The 19,750-nt window shown below is 37.4% G+C and overlaps 2 protein-coding genes across 4 annotated transcripts in view; one reads left to right on the top strand and one right to left on the bottom strand.

Moving 5' to 3' along the window:
• LOC125230947 (ATPase family AAA domain-containing protein 2-like) overlaps positions 1-17,289 on the bottom strand; it is a 39,770-nt gene extending 22,481 nt beyond the window's left edge. For 2 of the 3 annotated variants that reach the window (XM_048136249.1, XM_048136250.1), the window contains exons 1-5: positions 16,841-17,289; positions 16,447-16,528; positions 15,588-15,669; positions 14,421-14,548; positions 13,488-13,678 (exon numbers count right to left, since the gene is read on the bottom strand). In XM_048136249.1, the coding sequence (XP_047992206.1) occupies positions 13,488-13,678; positions 14,421-14,548; positions 15,588-15,669; positions 16,447-16,528; positions 16,841-16,933 (576 nt within the window). In that variant the 5' untranslated portion in view covers positions 16,934-17,289. The remainder of the gene's footprint in view (positions 1-13,487; positions 13,679-14,420; positions 14,549-15,587; positions 15,670-16,446; positions 16,529-16,840) is intronic. The other variant, XM_048136251.1, reaches the window with a different exon arrangement.
• Positions 17,290-17,785: 496 nt separating this feature from the next.
• On the top strand, positions 17,786-18,922 carry LOC125231031 (BLOC-1-related complex subunit 6). Its single transcript, XM_048136372.1, has one exon. It carries the CDS (start codon positions 17,877-17,879, stop codon positions 18,597-18,599), a length of 723 nt encoding a protein of 240 aa, XP_047992329.1. The 5' UTR covers positions 17,786-17,876; the 3' UTR covers positions 18,600-18,922.
• Positions 18,923-19,750: the final 828 nt, after the last annotated feature.

Below are 19,750 nucleotides of genomic sequence, written 5' to 3'. Positions count from 1 at the left end.
GCTCCGCAAGATGGCTGCCCTCGATCTGCAGTTCAAAATAGTTCTGCACTTATTTATTTCCGTGGCACGTAATTCGTGGTTCTCGTATTTTCTTTTGTTTAAGAATTAATAACCTTACCACAAAATTAAAATTTTGAAAAAACCCCCAACCGCGACATAGTGGACCGATTTTCATAAAACATGGCTAAGAACACTCCCGACTAACTCAGCTTTCAAACAAAAAAAAAATAAATCGAAATCGGTTCATCCGTTCGGGAGCTACGATGCCACAGACAGACAGACAGACACACACACAGACAGACACGTCAAACTTATAACACCCCGTCGTTTTTGCGTCGGGGGTTAAAAAGGAAAGTAAATCATTCATCATTCACGATTCACGGCAATAAATATGTGCTCTCGTGCAAAACTATTTTCAACAGCTGACCAAGGGCCGCCATCTTGCCCAGCAAATTTGCACTGCCTCGCGACTTTCGCGAGGCGCACGGCCAGTGTGGACCCGGCTATTCAACCACAGTTTAAGCATTACATACCTGAAATTATTATTATTTTTTTTTTTTTTTTATTAAGCAGAAACGTCTGCTAACGATTCTAAACATTTTTATATTAAAGGAAAAAATGGAAAAATTTACGCTTCCGGCGGGACTTGAACCCGCACCATTTTTGCAATCCGTGCAATGCTCTTACCAATTGAGCTACGGAAGCCACGCCGGACTTCGCAAATCTTTCCATGCCTTTCCTTTTTGTACACACGTCTTAGGGTGACGTCTAGCGCCATCTACCGACAGACTATTACATCTTGTAACGGCACTGGAGTCTCAAGTTATATTGAGAATTCACCAGTAACAATGTGCTAACCCATACTAAAATTAATTTTTATTAAGAGCGTTATAACATTTCGGCGTCGGGCGAAATTAGGTATTTTACCCGCCGCGCGAGCCCAATATGCCGACCCTTTCTAGCACGTCTTATCACTCGCTCGCACTACAATAATGGACAAAACAATCTTGATCCTTTCTATGGAATTTTGATAACAACCACAATCTACTATCTCGATATAAACTTTTGGTTTCTAATAAACATTATTTTGTACGAAAATACGAGAATATAGCGCGAAATAATATCAATTATGTTAAAATTTATTTAAAAAATTAAAGTAATAATTATAAAAGTAGATCCCATCCCAAATATTTGCTTTTGTTATATGATAAGTATTAGAGTAAAGTATATATTAAGAGGGCATTCAACGAAAACGTCGTAATAATGTAAAATTGATAGTTTTAGTCGGCAAAATGCTACACTTTCCGTCATCTAAAAGACTTATAAAGTTCAGGATTCGATTAGGACATCTTCTTAACTTATATGTTGTGAGACTGGATTTTTAAAAACTAACTCACTTAATTAATTATGATTTTTTTTCTGGTGCATGTTTAGGAAAACCCGCGAAAAGTGCTGACTTAGTCCGTCTAATTTGTAAAATTTGGATAGTTTTGAATGCTTCAAGTGGTAAATTTGTATTATGTATATCCTGTACTACAATCTTCTGAGACTACTTCTTTGTTATAAGGCTTTAGAATAGAGTAAATGAGGATATGATGAATCCAATTTGTTTCAGAAATCACCTCAGAATAAGTGTCAATTTCTTCGAAAACTTACGTGTTTTTGAAGTAGTTTTAATATAAAAATAATCTGCAACGCTTACTCAAACAGATTTTATGCAAAAGTTTTCTATTAATTGCAATTTAATATTTTTGTCGATTTTTTAAAAATGCCTCCTTATTACCGGTTACGCGTGCTTGCGATGTCAGTACCGCGGCAGAGCTTGTAGAGGCAGGACGTATGTTAGTCCGCTCCGCACGCGGCTCGACGATCGCGAAGTTATTTTGTCATTGTGTGCGGCACCCGCCGTGTCCAAAACCGCACTTGTGTGCGTGTTTGGCTGTACTGTTGCATGTATACTGCGACCGAAAACTTTGATCCTTGGGTTGACGACTTTGGTAACTAACTAATTAACTTGACTTATATTTTTAGTAAGTATTATTTATTATTGAATATCATTTTAGGTTACTGACTCGTCTCAACAAAATCTTTGACAATAGATGGTACTCAGGATCTGATGATGAAGTCAGATGGTAGTCATGAGTTCTCATCAACCAGGTCTTGAAACCATTTCGTGTTTGGGCTCGTTTGATTCGCCTCAACAAGATCTTTGACAAGAGGTGATGGTACCCAGGATCTGATGATGAAGCCGGAAGGTAGTCATGAGTTCTCATCAACCAGGTCTTGAAACCATTTCGTGTTTGGGCTCGTTTGATTTGCCTCAACAAGATATTTGACAAGAGGTGATGGTACCCAGGATCTGATGATGAAGCCGGAAGGTAGTCATGAGTTCTCATCAACCAGGTCTTGAAAGCATTTCGTGTTTGGGCTCGTTTGGTTCGTCTCAACAAGATCTTTGACAAGAGATGGTACCCAGGATCTGATGATGAAGCTGGAAGGTAGTCAAGAGAATTCATCAACCAGGTCTTGAAACCACTCCGTGTTTGGGCTCGTTTGGTTCGTCTCAACAAAATCTTTGACAAGAGATGGTACCCAGGATCTGATGGTGAAGCCGGAAGGTAGTCAAGAGTATTCAACAACCAGGTCTTGAAACTCTTCTGTGTTGGGGCTCGTTTGATTCGTCTCAACAAAATCTTTGACAAGAGATGGTACCCAGGATCTGATGATGAAGCTGGAAGGTAGTCAAGAGTATTCCACGACCAGGTCTTGAAACCACTTCGTGTTTGGGTTCGTTTGATTCGTCTCAACAAGATCTTTGACAAGAGATGGTAATCACTCTTTTATACTCTGGCGCATCCACTGTCTCAGTGTGTCAACAGTCAACTAAAGCAGGTAGGCGTAGTGTAGAGTTGTATTTCCTTACAAAAAACTAATACATAGATGTGGACCTTCCTGTGCTCCATGCAATTAAAACAACATAATATTTAAAAACCGGCCGAGAGCGTGGCTCGACACGCTCTCGGCCGGTTTTTAAAGCCGCGTTGGTAAATAGCCGCTCGGCTCTTCCGTAGTTTTCCATATTTTTCAAAAACTACAGAACCTATCAAGTTCAAAACAGTTTTCCTAGAAAGTTTATAAAGTTCTACTTTTGTGATTTTTAAATATTTTTTAAATATATGGTTAAAAAGTTAGAGGGGGGGACACACTTTTTTTTCCTTTAGGAGCGATTATTCCCGAAAATATTAATATTATCAAAAAACGATTTCAGTAATTCATTTTTAAATACCTATCCAACAATAAATCATACGTTAGGGTTGAAATGAAAAAAAAAACACTCCCTACTTTACGTGTAGGGGGGGTACCCTAATAAAACATTTTTCCACTTTTTATTTTTGCACTTTGTCGGCGTGACTGATATACATATTGGTACCAAATTTCAGCTCTCTAGTTCTAACGGTCACTGAGATTATCCGCGGACGGACGGACGGACGGAGGGACAGACAGACAGACATGGCGAAACTATAAGGGTTCCTAGTTGACTACGAAACCCTAAAAACACATTTTAAATATAAAAAAAAACTACTTAAAATTAAAGAAAACCGATCTTAGTTCCATTATATACAGAGTGAGGCCTGTAACAAAGGCGAAGAATTGAACTGTAGGCTATTCTCCTTATACTGATCAACATTTATTCAGTGACTTTTAAAAATTATGAAGTCTTTAAATTTTTAATTTTTCATACAAAATAAATATTAGCTTCAATGTACGCCATTATTGTTGTCATTGACGTTGTCTGTCACACTTTAGACTTAACAGAATTCGCAATACATTACCTCTTAGAAAAAACTTTCAAGGGTGATAAAAATCAAAATACAAGTTATTTTTAAAAGTCGCCGAACAAATGTTGATCAGTATAAGGAGAATAGCCTAGAGTTCAATTCTTCGCCTTTGTTACAGGCCCCACTCTGTATATGTACCTAGAAAACATCATCATCTTCCTTGCGTTATCCCGGCATTTGCCACGGCTCATGGGAGCCTGCGGTCCACTTTGACAACTAATCCCAAGATTTGGCGTAGGCACTAGTTTTTACGAAAGCGACTGCCAACTGACCTTTCAACCCAAAGGGTAAACTAGACCTTATTGGAATAAGTCCGGTTTCCTCACGATGTTTTCCTTCACCGAAAAGAACCTAGAAAACATATCATATACAAAATGAAATAAAACTAAGAAAACGGATTATATTCATTATACGCGATATAATCTGATTCCATAAATTTATTTCATGAGTAACTATCGCGGTGACAGAAGACAATATTATATACACAATTTATTATATTATAAAAGTTTTTTAATTTATTTCTTCCAAGGCTACACACGTTTTAATAAAAAAAACTGTGATAAGTTTAATAATTAAACTAAAAGGTCAAGTATTTATGCACGAAATCATGTATGCAAATATGTAATATATATGGTGGTGTTTTTACGCAAGTATCAATAATGGTTAGTCCGCAACGCTACTGACGGCGTGGCGGTACCGACCATGAATGCTATCCCTTTCGCTCTAGCCGTACGTAAGGTTGGTTCGAAGAGGATCGCACGCTATGTCTGTACCGCAGGCTACAATCGTTATGCTTCTGGTTATAGTGTGCGTCTGCACACAGGCGCACGCCAGCGCCGCCGGCGTCGAAATGCGAGCAAGCAGATTTTTTGAAAGCGCTCTTAATATGATGATAAAATAAGACAAATACAATTCTAATTACTTCAAGGTGGTGCTCAGGGTCTGATGATGGAGCCAGATGGTGGTCACCAATACCAATGAACAATATGACTATACAACTTCGTGGTTTACATGTCATTCTAGTATTTTCACTTTCACATTTCAAGTGCATATACCACGAGTATAGGTTTTCGGGTGTGCTGATTTAAAAATTAATGACCGATTTGGAATCTGACATTGCTGACTGTCACTTTGACACAAAAGTCATCATGGATGTCGTAAAATAGGTTTTAGGGGGTGCTGATTCCAAAATTAATGACGAATGTGGAATCTGACATTGCTGACTGTCACTTTGACACAAAAGTCGTCATGGGTGTCGTCAAATAGGTTTGCGGGGGTGCTGATTCCAAAATTAATGAACAATGTGGAATCTGACATTGCTGACTGTCACTTTGACACAAAAGTCGTCATGGGTGTCGTAAAATTGGTTTTAGGGGGTGCTGATTCCAAAATTAATGACCAATGTGGAATCTGACATTGCTGACTGTCACTTTGACACAAAAGTCGTCATGGGTGTCGTCAAATAGGCTTGCGGGGGTGCTGATTCCAAAATTAATGAACAATGTGGAATCTGACATTGCTGACTGTCACTTTGACACAAAAGTCGTCATGGGTGTCGTAAAATAGGTTTTAGGGGTGCTGATTCCAAAATTAATGACCAATGTGGAATCTGACATTGCTGACTGTCACTTTGACACAAAAGTCGTCATGGGTGTCGTCAAATAGGTTTGCGGGGGTGCTGATTCCAAAATTAATGAACAATGTGGAATCTGACATTGCTGACTGTCACTTTGACACAAAAGTCGTCATGGGTGTCGTAAAATAGGTTTTAGGGGTGCTGATTCCAAAATTAATGACCAATGTGGAATCTGACATTGCTGACTGTCACTTTGACACAAAAGTCGTCATGGGTGTCGTCAAATAGGTTTGCGGGGGTGCTGATTCCAAAATTAATGAACAATGTGGAATCTGACATTGCTGACTGTCACTTTGACACAAAAGTCGTCATGGGTGTCGTAAAATTGGTTTTAGGGGGTGCTGATTCCAAAAATAATGACCAATGTGTAATCTAACATTGCTGACTGCCACTTTGACACAAAAGTCATCATGGGTGTCGTAAAATAGGTTTTAGGGGGTGCTGATTCCAAAAATAATGACCAATGTGGAATCTAACATTGCTGACTGTCACTTTGACACAAAATTCATCATGGGTGTCGTCAAATAGGTTTCCGGAGGTGCTGATTTGAAAATTAATGACCGATTTGGAATCTTGACATTGCTGACTGTCACTTTGACACAAAAGTCGTCATGGGTGTCGTCAAAAAGGTTTCCGGGGGTGCTGATTCCAAAATTAACGACTATTTTGGAATCTCACAGTGCTAATTGTCATTTTGACACAAAAGGAATCATGGGTGTAGTCAAATAGTTTTTAGGGGTACTGATTCCAAAATTAATGAAATGATTTAAAAAGTAATGACCGATTTGGAACCTGACATTGCACAGTACCCCTGGAAACCTATTTGACGACACCCATAACGACTTTTATGTCAAAGTGACAGTCAGCAATGTCAGATTCCAAATTGATCATTAATATTGAGATCAGTACCCATGGAAACCTATTTGAAGACACCCATGATCACTTTTGTGTCAAAGTGACAGTCAACAGTGTCAGATTCCAAATTGGTCATTAGTTTTCAAACACCTCCGGATACCTATTTGACGACACCCATGACGACTTTTGTGTCAAAGTGACAGTCAGCAATGTCAGATTCCAAATTGGTCACTAATTTTGGAATCAGCACCCCCTGTTAGCGATCTAACCTTTTTATAACCTTTAAATACAATAAGTCAGTCAAGAAGAATATAATTTTTATTTGTCAGTGTCAAATGTTCTATGATTCTAAATATATGTCTTAATTTTACAAGATGCTAATTTTATTACAACAATACAAATAATTAATACAAGTTCACGCACCTTAAGTCAATTACTGGCGTGAACATATGGTGACCCTACGTTTCATGAACAAGTACCTTTAAATACGGAGCATCGGATCAAGGAATCGAGCGGAATCCCGGAGTCCGGCTAAAACAATAAAAGGACAACAGAGCTACAAAGGACGGAAAGGAAACCCTGGCGTGGAGTCTTTCAATAACTAACTTAATCACTTACACGTTTTTCAAGGTTGCCTCGATCCTGCTCAAGGTTGTACCCTTACAATTTACTTAAAACATTACAAATACTACGATACCTTACTAACTATAACAACTAGAAATCCATTTTATTTATATTTACAACAATTTTTATTCAAATTTCAAAATAGACCAATGAGTTAAAATTTAGTCCAATGAATTAAAAATAGTCCAGTGAGTATAAGAATAGTCCAGGAAAATTAGTTCAATAAATTACATATTTTTCGGAATTAATTTTAAACGAAATAAAGCAAAATATAGCATATTATCGTACTCTGTTTTAGCGTCATTATAATTTTCAGGGAATAATAGCTATATGATGCCTTCAAGATTTTTCCGGAGATACGGGTGTAAGCTGGCTATCTGCGTAGTTCATCCGCTTGATCGCGAGGATATCAGCATCACTGCATGCAGACAGCTCTCCCATTTGCCACTTGTTTAATACGGTGGCTTACACGGTTTGAATTTCAATTTATTCTTAGTACTTTCTGTTCAATTTATTTGTGCCAGTTTCTCAGTATAATTACTAATGCAAATATAGTTAATTTTACAAAATGTCTGACAAACTAAAGCCGTTAGTTCGCAAGCGCGGCACTATAAAGGCAAAAGTTACTTTATTTGAAAAATATATTGACACTATAAAGGCGATTTCGACGGAGAATTTCACTAAGGCTTTATTCGGTGAACTCCAACTTAAACTAGGTCGATTTCAAGAATTACTATCTCAATTTGATGAAGTGCAGTCAGAAATTGAAACTTTGGATGACATCAACTTAGCCGATCAGCTATTAGAGCGGGAACAAGTTGAAGATTCCATCATAAGGTTGATTTCATTGTCACAATTGATACTTGAGTCTAACCAACCAGTGACTACTAAATATGCTACAGCTATTTCTCGGGCCGAAGGTTCTATTCATACAAACGACAGTTCTCATGTACCTGTCCATTGTCCAATTCGGCTTCCGACTATAAAATTACCTTCATTTGATGGTAGCTATGCAAAGTGGATGGAGTTTCGTGATACTTTCAATTCATTAATAAACAATAACGAGTCCATCCCAGCAATCAATAAATTTCATTATTTGCGTTCATCTTTGGAGGGTGGAGCAGCTATAGTTATAAAGTCTATTGAGTTCACAAGTGACAACTACAAAACCGCATGGGATTTGCTATGCGAGCGGTACAATAACGAAAGAATTTTGATCAACAATCACATTAAGGCATTGTTCAATTTTGAACCCATTACTAGAGAATCCCACAAGGCTATCAGGTTCATGATTGACTTCTATTCCAAAAACTTACGTGCCTTACACACTCTCAAAGAGCCCACTGACAGTTGGGATACATTAGTTATATATATGATGGTGTCCAAACTAGATGCCGCCACTAGTAGAAAGTGGGAAGAACACAGAAATACACTTAAAGTATCTCCCAAGCTCGATGACTTGTTAGTGTTTCTTCGTAATCGAGCAGATGTCTTAGAGACGATACAGTGCGGTACTTCTACGCAAAAACAGGACAAAACTAATCATTCTATAAAGGAACACAAACATATTACAACATTACTAACAAGTGACAATGAATACGAGTACACAGCTAGTGTCGCTAGTTATAATGACATAGGTACAAAAACAAAAATAATATGTGCATTTTGCAAAGAAAATCATTTCAATTACGAATGTGACAAGTTCAAGGAAATGTCAGTAGAGGGCAGGCATAATGAAGTTTCGAAACACAATTTATGCAAGAATTGCCTGCGCCCTGGACATTATCATGATCGTTGCCGCTTAGGTCCATGTAGGAACTGTCATGAAAAACACAATACATTATTACACGTTGAAGTTAATGACAACAATGAGACAAATTTATCTAAAAACACAAAAATTACTACCGCAATGTCTTCATTCACTCAGGCTAAGAAAGGTTACGTGCTTTTGTGCACTGCTGAAGTGAATTTAGTCAATCCTGTAACAAAGGAAACTCACAATGCTAGAGCACTATTAGACATAGCGAGTCAATCTTCATATATATCTGCAACAATGCAAAGAAAGTTGAACTTTACCTACACTGATAATGACGAAAATGTTATAACTGGATTAAATGATTGCATAATTGGCAGTGCTTCAAAACTGTGTAATGTAGTAGTGCAATCCAAAGACGGTAAATTTAAAATTGATGTTCCATGTCTAATAATGCCAAAGATAGCACAAACTGCTCCAAGTTTTGAAATTGATACATCCAAATTTGACATTCCTAAGTCTCTTGAGTTAGCGGATCCTAATTTTCATCATCCGTCCCCAATCGACATAATGCTGGGCGGTGATGTATTTTGGGATATTGTAGAATGCAAGAAAATCGAATTAGGCAAAAACAAACCAACCCTAAAAGAGTCTAATCTAGGTTGGCTTGTTTCTGGTCCGACAGGCCAAGGTTCAGCATGTTCTACTCGATGCAACTTCTCTCAAAATGAGCTTCCACTCCGTGAGGCCCCGGAGGACGCCTTAGGCGACTCCAAAAACTGTATAATCAACCACGAAGTCCATGAGCATAAACTAAGTGAACGAGAGCTTTTTAAGTCACTTAGGCGAAACTTCAACTCTCGAGTATTTTATAACACAACATTACGTAAATCGCGAATTGTAAACTGATTACCTGTCGTAATTCCTTATAGATCTCTCAAACTCGATAAATCTGGCTTCAAGGGGGGTCAAACCTCAACAATAATTATCCTGAACTTCGTGTGCTGCGAAGGACCCTGCTTCCTTGAGAAACCAGTGTTTGAGTAGCCTAATCTAATTCTTTATAGCAAGTCATCAGTCTTTATAATCAAGTGTGTACAATACTTACGATAATGGTTTAAGTCTATTTATTCTTCTAAGGCAACAAATGATCTTAATCGCAAATTAAAGCTACTGAAATTAACTATATTCCTCAATGAAAATGATATTTGATTTATGTTGGTGGTCGCTTCGTTAATGTTTTACACTGATTATATGAACAGTGACATCTAACCATCGTATATACAAAGCTTTATTATTTTTACGATTGACACTAGATGTGTGATGTGTTTATCCTAAACCTAACTAACTAGCTAACTACAAACATTAATGAAAACTTACCTTCTCTCCCTATGTACCTTCTTCTCCACCCTTCATGTGCCATGTCTGTGGGGTCTTATTTATAATCTTATTCTAACATCAAGATCAAATGAGAAGGTCTGTGGGGCCAATTTAGAAATGTCAGTTTCGTACATAGTCGTTTTCTCTTAGACAAATACTATCTAGCGTATTCGTAAGTGTTATTTAAGTGGATAGCGCGAGCGCCTTCTTTATATGTTTATATTATATATTTTTATAGTTCAATATATTTTTACAATTGTACGAATATTTTAGATACTTAGCTAAAGTTAAATTGAACAGAATGCTACAAACGTTATACGTATGGCAAATCGGAGAGTTCGCTTGTAGCGAGAAACTGTTATGTCATTCTTGTCCAGTGTAGGCTTCGGACTGCGGTAGAGTCTAGAAGGCAGCAGTGAAACCTATTTAACTATTATTTTATTGTTCATTATGTATTAGTGCTAATTAATGAGGATGTTGAGAAATTAATATAATATTGTTTGCATTGATTGAGGCAATCGTGATTTCCATCCTTTGACTCTTTGTCTCTGGATTCTTCAATTAACTTCACTCACGCCTGGGCACTTCCTTGTCGAACGACCAAGAAACCATGGATGTCCCTATCGTTATATAAAGTGAAGACACTGATGATTTACATATCAGCTCGTTTAACAGCAAGTTATCCTATCAAGTCGAAACCAATCATCAACAACATACTTCTGGTCATGGACGATCGTTTGCCACCATTGAAATGGCCATTGGATTATAACGAATACCTATATGTTGGCAGTAATGAAGTCTGGCCAGTCATCAACATGAAAACAAAGAACAGCTTCATCGAACAAGCCGTCTCTAGGCTACTTATTAGCCTAAAGAATTACGCTCATTTGAGCCTCTTGAAAGCTAGGCTTTCAAGGAGGGGCAGTATGTTAGCGATCTAACCTTTTTATAACCTTTAAATACAATAAGTCAGTCAAGAAGAATATAATTTTTATTTGTCAGTGTCAAATGTTCTATGATTCTAAATATATGTCTTAATTTTACAAGATGCTAATTTTATTACAACAATACAAATAATTAATACAAGTTCACGCACCTTAAGTCAATTACTGGCGTGAACACCCCCTAAAACCTATTTTACGACACCCATGACGACTTTTGTGTCAAAGTGACAGTCAGAAATGTCAGATTGAACATTGGTCATTAATTTTGGAATCAGCACCCCCTAAAACCTATTTTACGACACCCATGACGACTTTTGTGTCAGAGTGACAGTCAGCAACGTCAGATTGAACATTGGTCATTAATTTTGGAATCAGCACCCCCTAAAACCTATTTTACGACACCCATGATGACTTTTGTGTCAAAGTGACAGTCGGCAATGTCAGATTCCACATTGGTCATTAATTTTGGAATCAGCACCCCCTAAAACCTATTTTGCGATACCCATGACGACTTTTGTGTCAAAGTGACAGTCAGCAATGTCAGATTCCAAATTGGTCATTAATTTTGGAATCAGCACCCCCTAAAACCTATTTTACGACACCCATGACGACTTTTGTGTCAGAGTGACAGTCAGCAATGTCAGATTGAACATTGGTCATTAATTTTGGAATCAGCACCTCCTAAAACCTATTTTACGACACCCATGACGACTTTTGTGTCAAAGTGACAGTCAGCAATGTCAGATTCCAAATTGGTCATTCATTTTGTAATCAGCACCCCCTAAAACCTATTTTACGACACCCATGACGACTTTTGTGTCAGAGTGACAGTCAGCAATGTCAGATTGAACATTGGTCATTAATTTTGGAATCAGCACCCCCTAAAACCTATTTTACGACACCCATGACGACTTTTGTGTCAGAGTGACAGTCAGCAATGTCAGATTGAACATTGGTCATTAATTTTGGAATCAGCACCCCCTAAAACCTATTTTACGACACCCATGACGACTTTTGTGTCTAAGTGACAGTCAGCAATGTCAGATTCCACATTGGTCATTAATTTTGTGTCAAAGTGACAGTCAGCAATCTGAGGTACTACATATTCGTAATCTGAAAGTAATCAAGTCAATAATTTCAGTTATTTTGAATCGACTATGATTCCGAATTATTGGTAATAGTAATGATTGTATAGATGATTAGGGATTCCTTTACATGTAATGGTAATTTACCGTTTCACTTGATTACATTACAAGTAATCTGACACCCAGTAGTGTCAGATTACAAAGTAAAATCAAGTAATCGTGTAATCCGGAATCGATTACGATTTCCCCATCTCTGGGTTTAGTTATATGGTTCATTGGTACTGGTGACCACCATCTGGCTCCATCATCAGACCCTGAGTACCACCTCTTGTCAAAGGTCTTGTTGAGACGAACCCAACGAGCCTAAACACGAAGTCGTTTAATTACATGGTTCACTGGTACTGGTGACCACCTTCTGGCTCCATCATCAGATCCCGAGTACCATCTTGATGTGTCTTATCATCTTGACCGTATTGTAATTTTCACATTTTTATCATCACAACGTTGTAATACTTTAACATTCAAACATAACAAAGTATTACAAAAGCAAATATTTACGGATCTAGGATCAAATTCGTTGGTCGCTGTTTACACACACACAATGCGAGGATAGCCCGTGTAGAAACAAGGCGTCCGACCCACACAACAATAAATATTCTCGACGTTTGCGATGAAAACTCGGAGACCAAAGCGACATACGTCTTACCTGCTCGAGCTCCGGCGCGGCACTGAAATCGCAGGCGTCCGTCGCCGGTAAAATAGCGACAGGAAGGCTAGTTTTCAAATAATTGGCAAAAAATCATGATAAAATATTATAACGACAAATGGATAACAGCAGTTTAAGCACATTGTGCAGATTATTTATATACTAAAATAACTTCGATAACATGTAGATTTTTGGAGAAATGATCACTTGTTTCGAAGTATTTTCAAGACAAAATTGAGTTCGTTTTACTTTCAATTTCTCAATTTCAAAGGATTAAATGATAAATATTGTTTAATGGGCCTTAGGTACAAGATATTTGGAACTTAAATTTACCTCATTTATGAGAGTGATCTTATCAAATTGTACATAATAAGAGCTCCGAATTCTGTGCTTCACGCGGTTTTTCCTAAACGAGCATCAGAAAAACAATCATTACTAATTGAAAAAGCTTTTTTTTTCATATGTTTTTTATTTAACCGACAGTTAATAAGATGTTCTAACTGAAACAAGTACTTTCACTGTCTTTTAGTATGAGTAAAGTGTACAATTTTGTCGATAAATATTGTGCATTTTACAATATATCGCCTTTTTTTGTCATAGCGCTCTTAAGCAGAAACGTCTGCTAACGATTCTAAACATTTTTATATTAAAGGAAAATTACATACCTGTCCAACAGACACCATTTTCTTGCTAGAGACCCTGGTCGCCTCATCTCCCGAAGTGAACTCATCAGAGGAACTCGACCCGGGAAACCCGTACAAGTCCGGGTACCCCTTGACCTTCAGCTCGTTGGTGATCCAGCTCTCGTTGAAGTTGTGATGCAGCAGCTTGCGCTTGCGGCAGCTTCTTCTGACGTCTGTTAACAATATAATACATATTTACATAATCAATATTGTCATCAATGACTTTACAGACTTTACGATCAGCCGGGTCCATAGTGACGGATCAGTCACGCGAAGCAATGCCTCGCGCGCAAAACGCGCGCGCCATTTCGTGGTACTTTAATATTTTGTCTGTCTTAAAAATTGCTTATTGTTTCTGTGCTTACTTAATATATCATTATTCTATTCTAATATAACAAACACAGGTAAATTTGTACTAACAGGTACAATAATATGTACATTGGCATTTATGGTGAATTATCTAGTCATTCGTCATTCATTAAACATCATGGTTGGCAACATTGACCCATATTGATAAAGATGTGCCCAGTCACCACTTCAACCATAAACACAATTTATATTAATATTATTTTGTCTTTACGAATATAAAGTCAGCGGCAGAGATCCAAAGAAATAACCTAACCACAAAATTAAAATTTTGAAAAAACCCCCGACCGCGACATTGTGGATCGATTTTCATGAAATGGCTAAGAACACTCCCGACTAACTCAGCCTTCAGACAAAAAAAAACTAAATCAAAATCGGTTCATCCGTTCGGGAGCTACGATGCCACAGACAGACACACACACAGACGAACATACAAACAGACAGACAGACGGACAGACAGACACGTCAAACTTATAACACCCCTTCGTTTTTGCGTCGGGGGTTCAAAATCGAATGTGTGAAAGGCGTGTCTCTAATCTAAGGTCTCACTTTGTTGTATAGGTTTGTCTTCGCTATCCTCCATGTAGTTCTTTCTCGGGGTCCGGCTGTTGTGAATGCGGAGACTCCGATTGGTGGAATCATTGTCGTCTGCGAAGAACACCCTAACTTGACGCGAACTGTGAACAAAGCAATTCAAGCAATGCAAAAACTTTCATTTATGTTATTGTAAACTACAGATGCATATAATAACGATTCATATTATTGCCGGTGTGGTGACAGTTTAAGAATTTAACCTTTTTAATTTCACCACCCTCTATCTTCCCGTGAGTGTCGTAGAAGTTGACTGTAAGATATGGTTTAAATTGAAATTAAAACAAGCACATGCACACTATCGGGAAACGTGCAAACGGGCGGTGCAGATTCTGTCTAGAGTCTGAAGAAACGCCCTGGCAGAGTGCCCCTCTCTAATGCGTACACGTAGCATGATTCTGGGCAGCTATCAAATACAGTATAATACACTACCCAGATGATGTGAGGTATCTCGATCTCAAAAAGATCTACAAATCTTCGAATTTGTAGGACTTGATCGAGAGTTGTAATAGGTGGCTATCACAATAGATCAGAAATGGTCGCAGTGATACATAAGGCACTATGAAGCCTTACATAGCCCCTAACCAAGAAGAAGAAGAAGATGGGTTAAATTGCTGGATAGGCAATTGCAAATGTCGCGATTTCGATTTTTTTCAACTCCTTAATTGGCAAGACTGGCATTGAAGCTTCAGTGGTTTCATGTGATCTGCCTACCTCTTTATGGGATACAGGCGTGATTGTATGTATTAATGAATAATCTCGGTATTCGCATTCGCTAAGTTTCCGCGCCGTAATTTTGGTACAAATTGTATAAGTCTTAATAATTGAGATTAAGTTAATAGCAGAAAAAAGCAGACTTTGTTATTATGTTTGTTGCAAATATTATGTAATCCTGTTGTCATTTGTTAGAAACAGAATGCTTTTAGAAATCAATCTCATCTAACATGAATGAATAAAACACGCATGAGTTCTAACACATTGTACCTACCTATATGAGAAGATATTGAACACAAATTCAATATTATGACTGAAGTTGTTTGAGTCATCCAGAGAACTGAGTGAAATACTGCTGTTATAATAAGTATGATAAGTATCAGTTCTGTGAAATTGCTAAAAAGAACTTACCGTCTAGAATATTTTTCTGGCTCTGTATCACTCTCCGGAAACACAATACGAGGCATTTTTATAGTGCGACGTCTTCTGCTATCTGTAAGTACAACTATATTAAAAATTGCTTTAAGTAGAGATGATCCAAATATTTTGTTATTATGATTGTTTTCTTCTAACATTTGGGAAAAAAGTGTATGCGCTAGGGCTTGCAGTCGCATCCAGCTTTTGTATACTTGGTGCCATGCCCGGTTCTCATGTTACATGAATTCTGATTAAAAGCCTACATGACGTACATGGTGACCAAAGGTGTCTGGAACGTTTTAATTACAGTTTCCCATTAAACATGTTGAATTCTCGGGATACTTGATTATTTGTATTTACTGAGTTTAAAAGATTCTAAGAGCATCTTCTGTTTTGTATAATAAAACTTGATTCTACATAATTAGCTGCTAATGTAACATATTTCTTGATTTAATATTTACTTGGTATACTAGCAGCAGCTCAAAGATGTATACAGAGTGTATTTTGATAGCGGGTCAATGAGGACAGCTACCAGATACCATGTTGCTATGCGAAATTCGCTATTATACCGCTTTAATTACAACTTTAAGCGGTCTCAGGAGACCTGAGAAATTTAATTTATTTATTTAATGTTGAAATCGTAGTTGCCACATAGATATTGTTGAAAATCTGTAGCATTACTTATGTGCAAAAACATACCTATGTTTTAAGACAGCAGAGACTCTTTTAAAACTCAAATTTTTAAAACAAACAAATAGTTACAAATCCATACAGCTTATATAGTTACATACTAACATATTTCAAGTTGCTACCAGCTACTAGTCAACAATAAAGTTATTATCTATCAACTCACATTTCTTGGTGGGCCAGTGTTGTATTTTCCTTGTCACTTTAAACTGGCCACTCCTCAGCTCCCTTTGTGACCAATTGGAAGCCTACAAAACATTAAATAAAGCTGTTATCATTTATAAATACCACCTACTGTCATCCCAACTCAAAACAAAGTTACAGCTGAATTGCAAAATAAAGTAACAAAGGATGGATGCAATTCAAGATCATGCTTCATATTGGACAAAGGAAGGTAGAGTAAAACACAAACTAAAACAACACCATGGGTTAATCCAATAGGACAGCGTTTGTAAGCTCATGCGTGAGTGCATTTTAGGGTGCCAACAGGGATCAGGGTCAGGCGAGGAAGTGGCGTACACAGTGAAGTTCCGAGTAACTTATCATTGAGAACAATTCACCTTCTCGTCAGAGACACTGCCGCCGTCGTTCAGGCCCTCGTTCCCTTCCTCCACCTCCCCGTTTTCTCCATTACTGCGGCGAGTCTTCACCATCGCCGTTACTTATTTCACTCCCGTCAACTTACACCCAAACCCCATAAATTCGTTATGTAACTCACAAACACAGTTACATACACGATTGTCTACTAAAAACACTGTATAAACACTCGGTAAAAGAAATGAACACGACAAAGAATAAAGCAATTCATCCGCACATGTCGTTGACCAACGCCATGTTAAACGGCCGATCTGTCGAAACGAGCACGGCCGCTGCAAAATGCGATGACACACTCACCGATCAATCTCGCCTTTTGCTTTGTTTTAATAATAAAAACACGAAACTTTTATAACTCAGTCATGGTAAAATTAACGCAAGATTTAAGAAAGGATTTCCGAAAATCACACACACTCGCTACTGTACCGCCTGTGAGTTTTATGTTTTTATTGACATTTTGACAACTGTCAAAAATTCCCGCAAAGAAATTTTATTCATGAAATATGACGAAATAATTCTATAAATATCCTTAAAATATGTAATTTATTTGTGGTTGGTCTCTAAACAAATCATTGTAATTAATATATGGTAAATAATAATTAAATATAGTTAAATACTTTACATTGAGTTGAGTTTGCATGGTTTGCAGTAGACTATCCGTGACGACTGTTTCTAAAATGAACAGCGTTTCATATTACCTAAGAAATAACCTATTTCTTTTAATTTCATTGAATTGTTTAACCATTTCCTGCACTATTTCATATAAATTGCACAAACTTATGAGCCCAAAAAAATGTTGAAGCGTTTATTCCACGCTATTCAAGCCATGGATTTCACCGCTGAACTCTTTTTTTCATTCACTCATTCATCAATCAAAGTCATTATCAAACGTCAATACCCAAATGTTATCATTTGGTTCACGAATTTTACGATTTGTATTGTATTCTCAATAAAACATATTTTACATAATATTACTACAATTAATTAGTATCTAAGAAGATAATGGCTGAAGGCACAAATAAACCCAGTTCCCCAGACGTGGAGGACCCGCCAAATAAACAAGATGATATAGAAGATGAGATTTCTGCTCGGATGACGGCTTCCTACAGTGAAATATCGTTTCACTCGGACCAGGGTGCTAGCGAACAGCCAGGAAACTCACCCGGGCCATCCCGACCCTACAATTTGCCATCAGAGAACAGGAAACAGGAAAAATTTCCTCTAAACATGGATGGCCATGTTAGGTATGAAGGAGACATGACACATTATGTAGCAGATGATTTAGAGTTTAAGATAAAACTGTCTAGTCCTATAACTAAGCGAGGTGAAACTCCAGTGTTTGGTAGTTCCAGTGCCTCTAGATCCAGTACACCATCAGGAAAGCTCTACAGACAAATACTAGCCCCACAGATAGGTCAGATTGATATCACAGTACTGAATGATTTAGAATATGAAGCTCAAAGGATCGCTCAGTCTGTGGATAATTTAATAGAGAATCTGTCAAGTATATTGCATTCAAATTCATCATTAACTGCTGAGAACATGGAGGTGTACAAAGATGCTGTTGGGAAGACTTGTGACGCGATGGACAATAATATTAAGAGCATGTACACTATCCTTGCTAAAGGAGAGGAGGTATCACAGGCTATGATCCCTGTGCAGGCGCAGGCTGCTAGAATAGCGGAAATAAAAAGACTACTACAGTTATTTGAAAGTATGTTTTAGGTTTATAACAGTAGTGATTTATTAATTATTTTGATGCTTGTCTTTAGAGGACAGAAGCACAACTAAGACATTATGCAGACTTTAAGGTTTAGTACACTTCTGGAAATCACAAACTGTCAAGTCTGTCAGCAAGGCAAACTTGTGCTGTGTGTCAGTACTAAAATTTATACCTGAGTGTGAGAGACAAAACAGTAGTAAAGATTGTAAAGGATTTACAAGCAAGATAATTTATCTTAGATAAACAATTGATACTAGGACAGGCTAGTTCACATGTGCAATAACTGTAGACTCCCAAGTCCTGACTTGAAAAAAAAAACACAATCATTAAGAGGCCTTATTCCTAAAGACGAGCGTTTTTTGCAAAATAGAACCTTTTTCATTCAAAATTATAAAGAAACTATAAATGATTATTAAAAAAATGATAATGTTCCTAAAAGTACATATCTTAAGCTAGAAAGTCAATTGGTACTACTTTAAAATATGTCTTTTTATACTTCCGAAAAATCAGTTTTTTCGGAAGACGTTTTCAAATTTCGTAGTGGAATAGCTCGTTTAGAATCGTGATTGTGCTGTTAAAAATGTTATTTGGGGTAATAAATGATCACAATCCTATTTGTTATATCCTGTACGAGTTAGCTAATACTTTGACATTTTAAGATTTACTTGAAATGGTGGATAAATAACCTTCCGTATCCTCCCCATTTTTTCGATAAAAAGAGGTTTACATTATGTATTTTTCCTGCGATTCCTGCATTTTTTGTAACTCTTAAATAATATTATCCTAAACTAGAACTTTTTATTGACCTATAAAAAAAAAATCATACATATAAGACATACCTTTCTGTCGATAGATATGTTTTTAAAACACCTAAAATTCGAATAAAAGACACTGTGCTAACGCGAGCCCGCTCAGTCTGCGCCGAGCGCTCGAAGACAACGGACCTGCGTTTGATCGTCCGGCGCACCTAGCTTTCGTAAGCGTGTCATACTTTCTAGCGGTGACATGATATCGTATGGAATCCAAAGCGACATCAAAAAAATGTACGGAAATTGTACTAAATTGTACGCTAATTAAAAAAAAAAGTACTACACGCATTTACAAGAAAACAATGATCAATATGTCACCGCCAGAGAGCATACTTTCTGGCGGG

The sequence above is a fragment of the Leguminivora glycinivorella genome, chromosome 11 (genome assembly GCF_023078275.1).
Source record: "Leguminivora glycinivorella isolate SPB_JAAS2020 chromosome 11, LegGlyc_1.1, whole genome shotgun sequence".
Taxonomy (NCBI): domain Eukaryota; kingdom Metazoa; phylum Arthropoda; class Insecta; order Lepidoptera; family Tortricidae; genus Leguminivora; species Leguminivora glycinivorella.
Note: the sequence above shows the minus strand (reverse complement) of the source record. Positions and strands in the feature narration are given on the sequence as shown.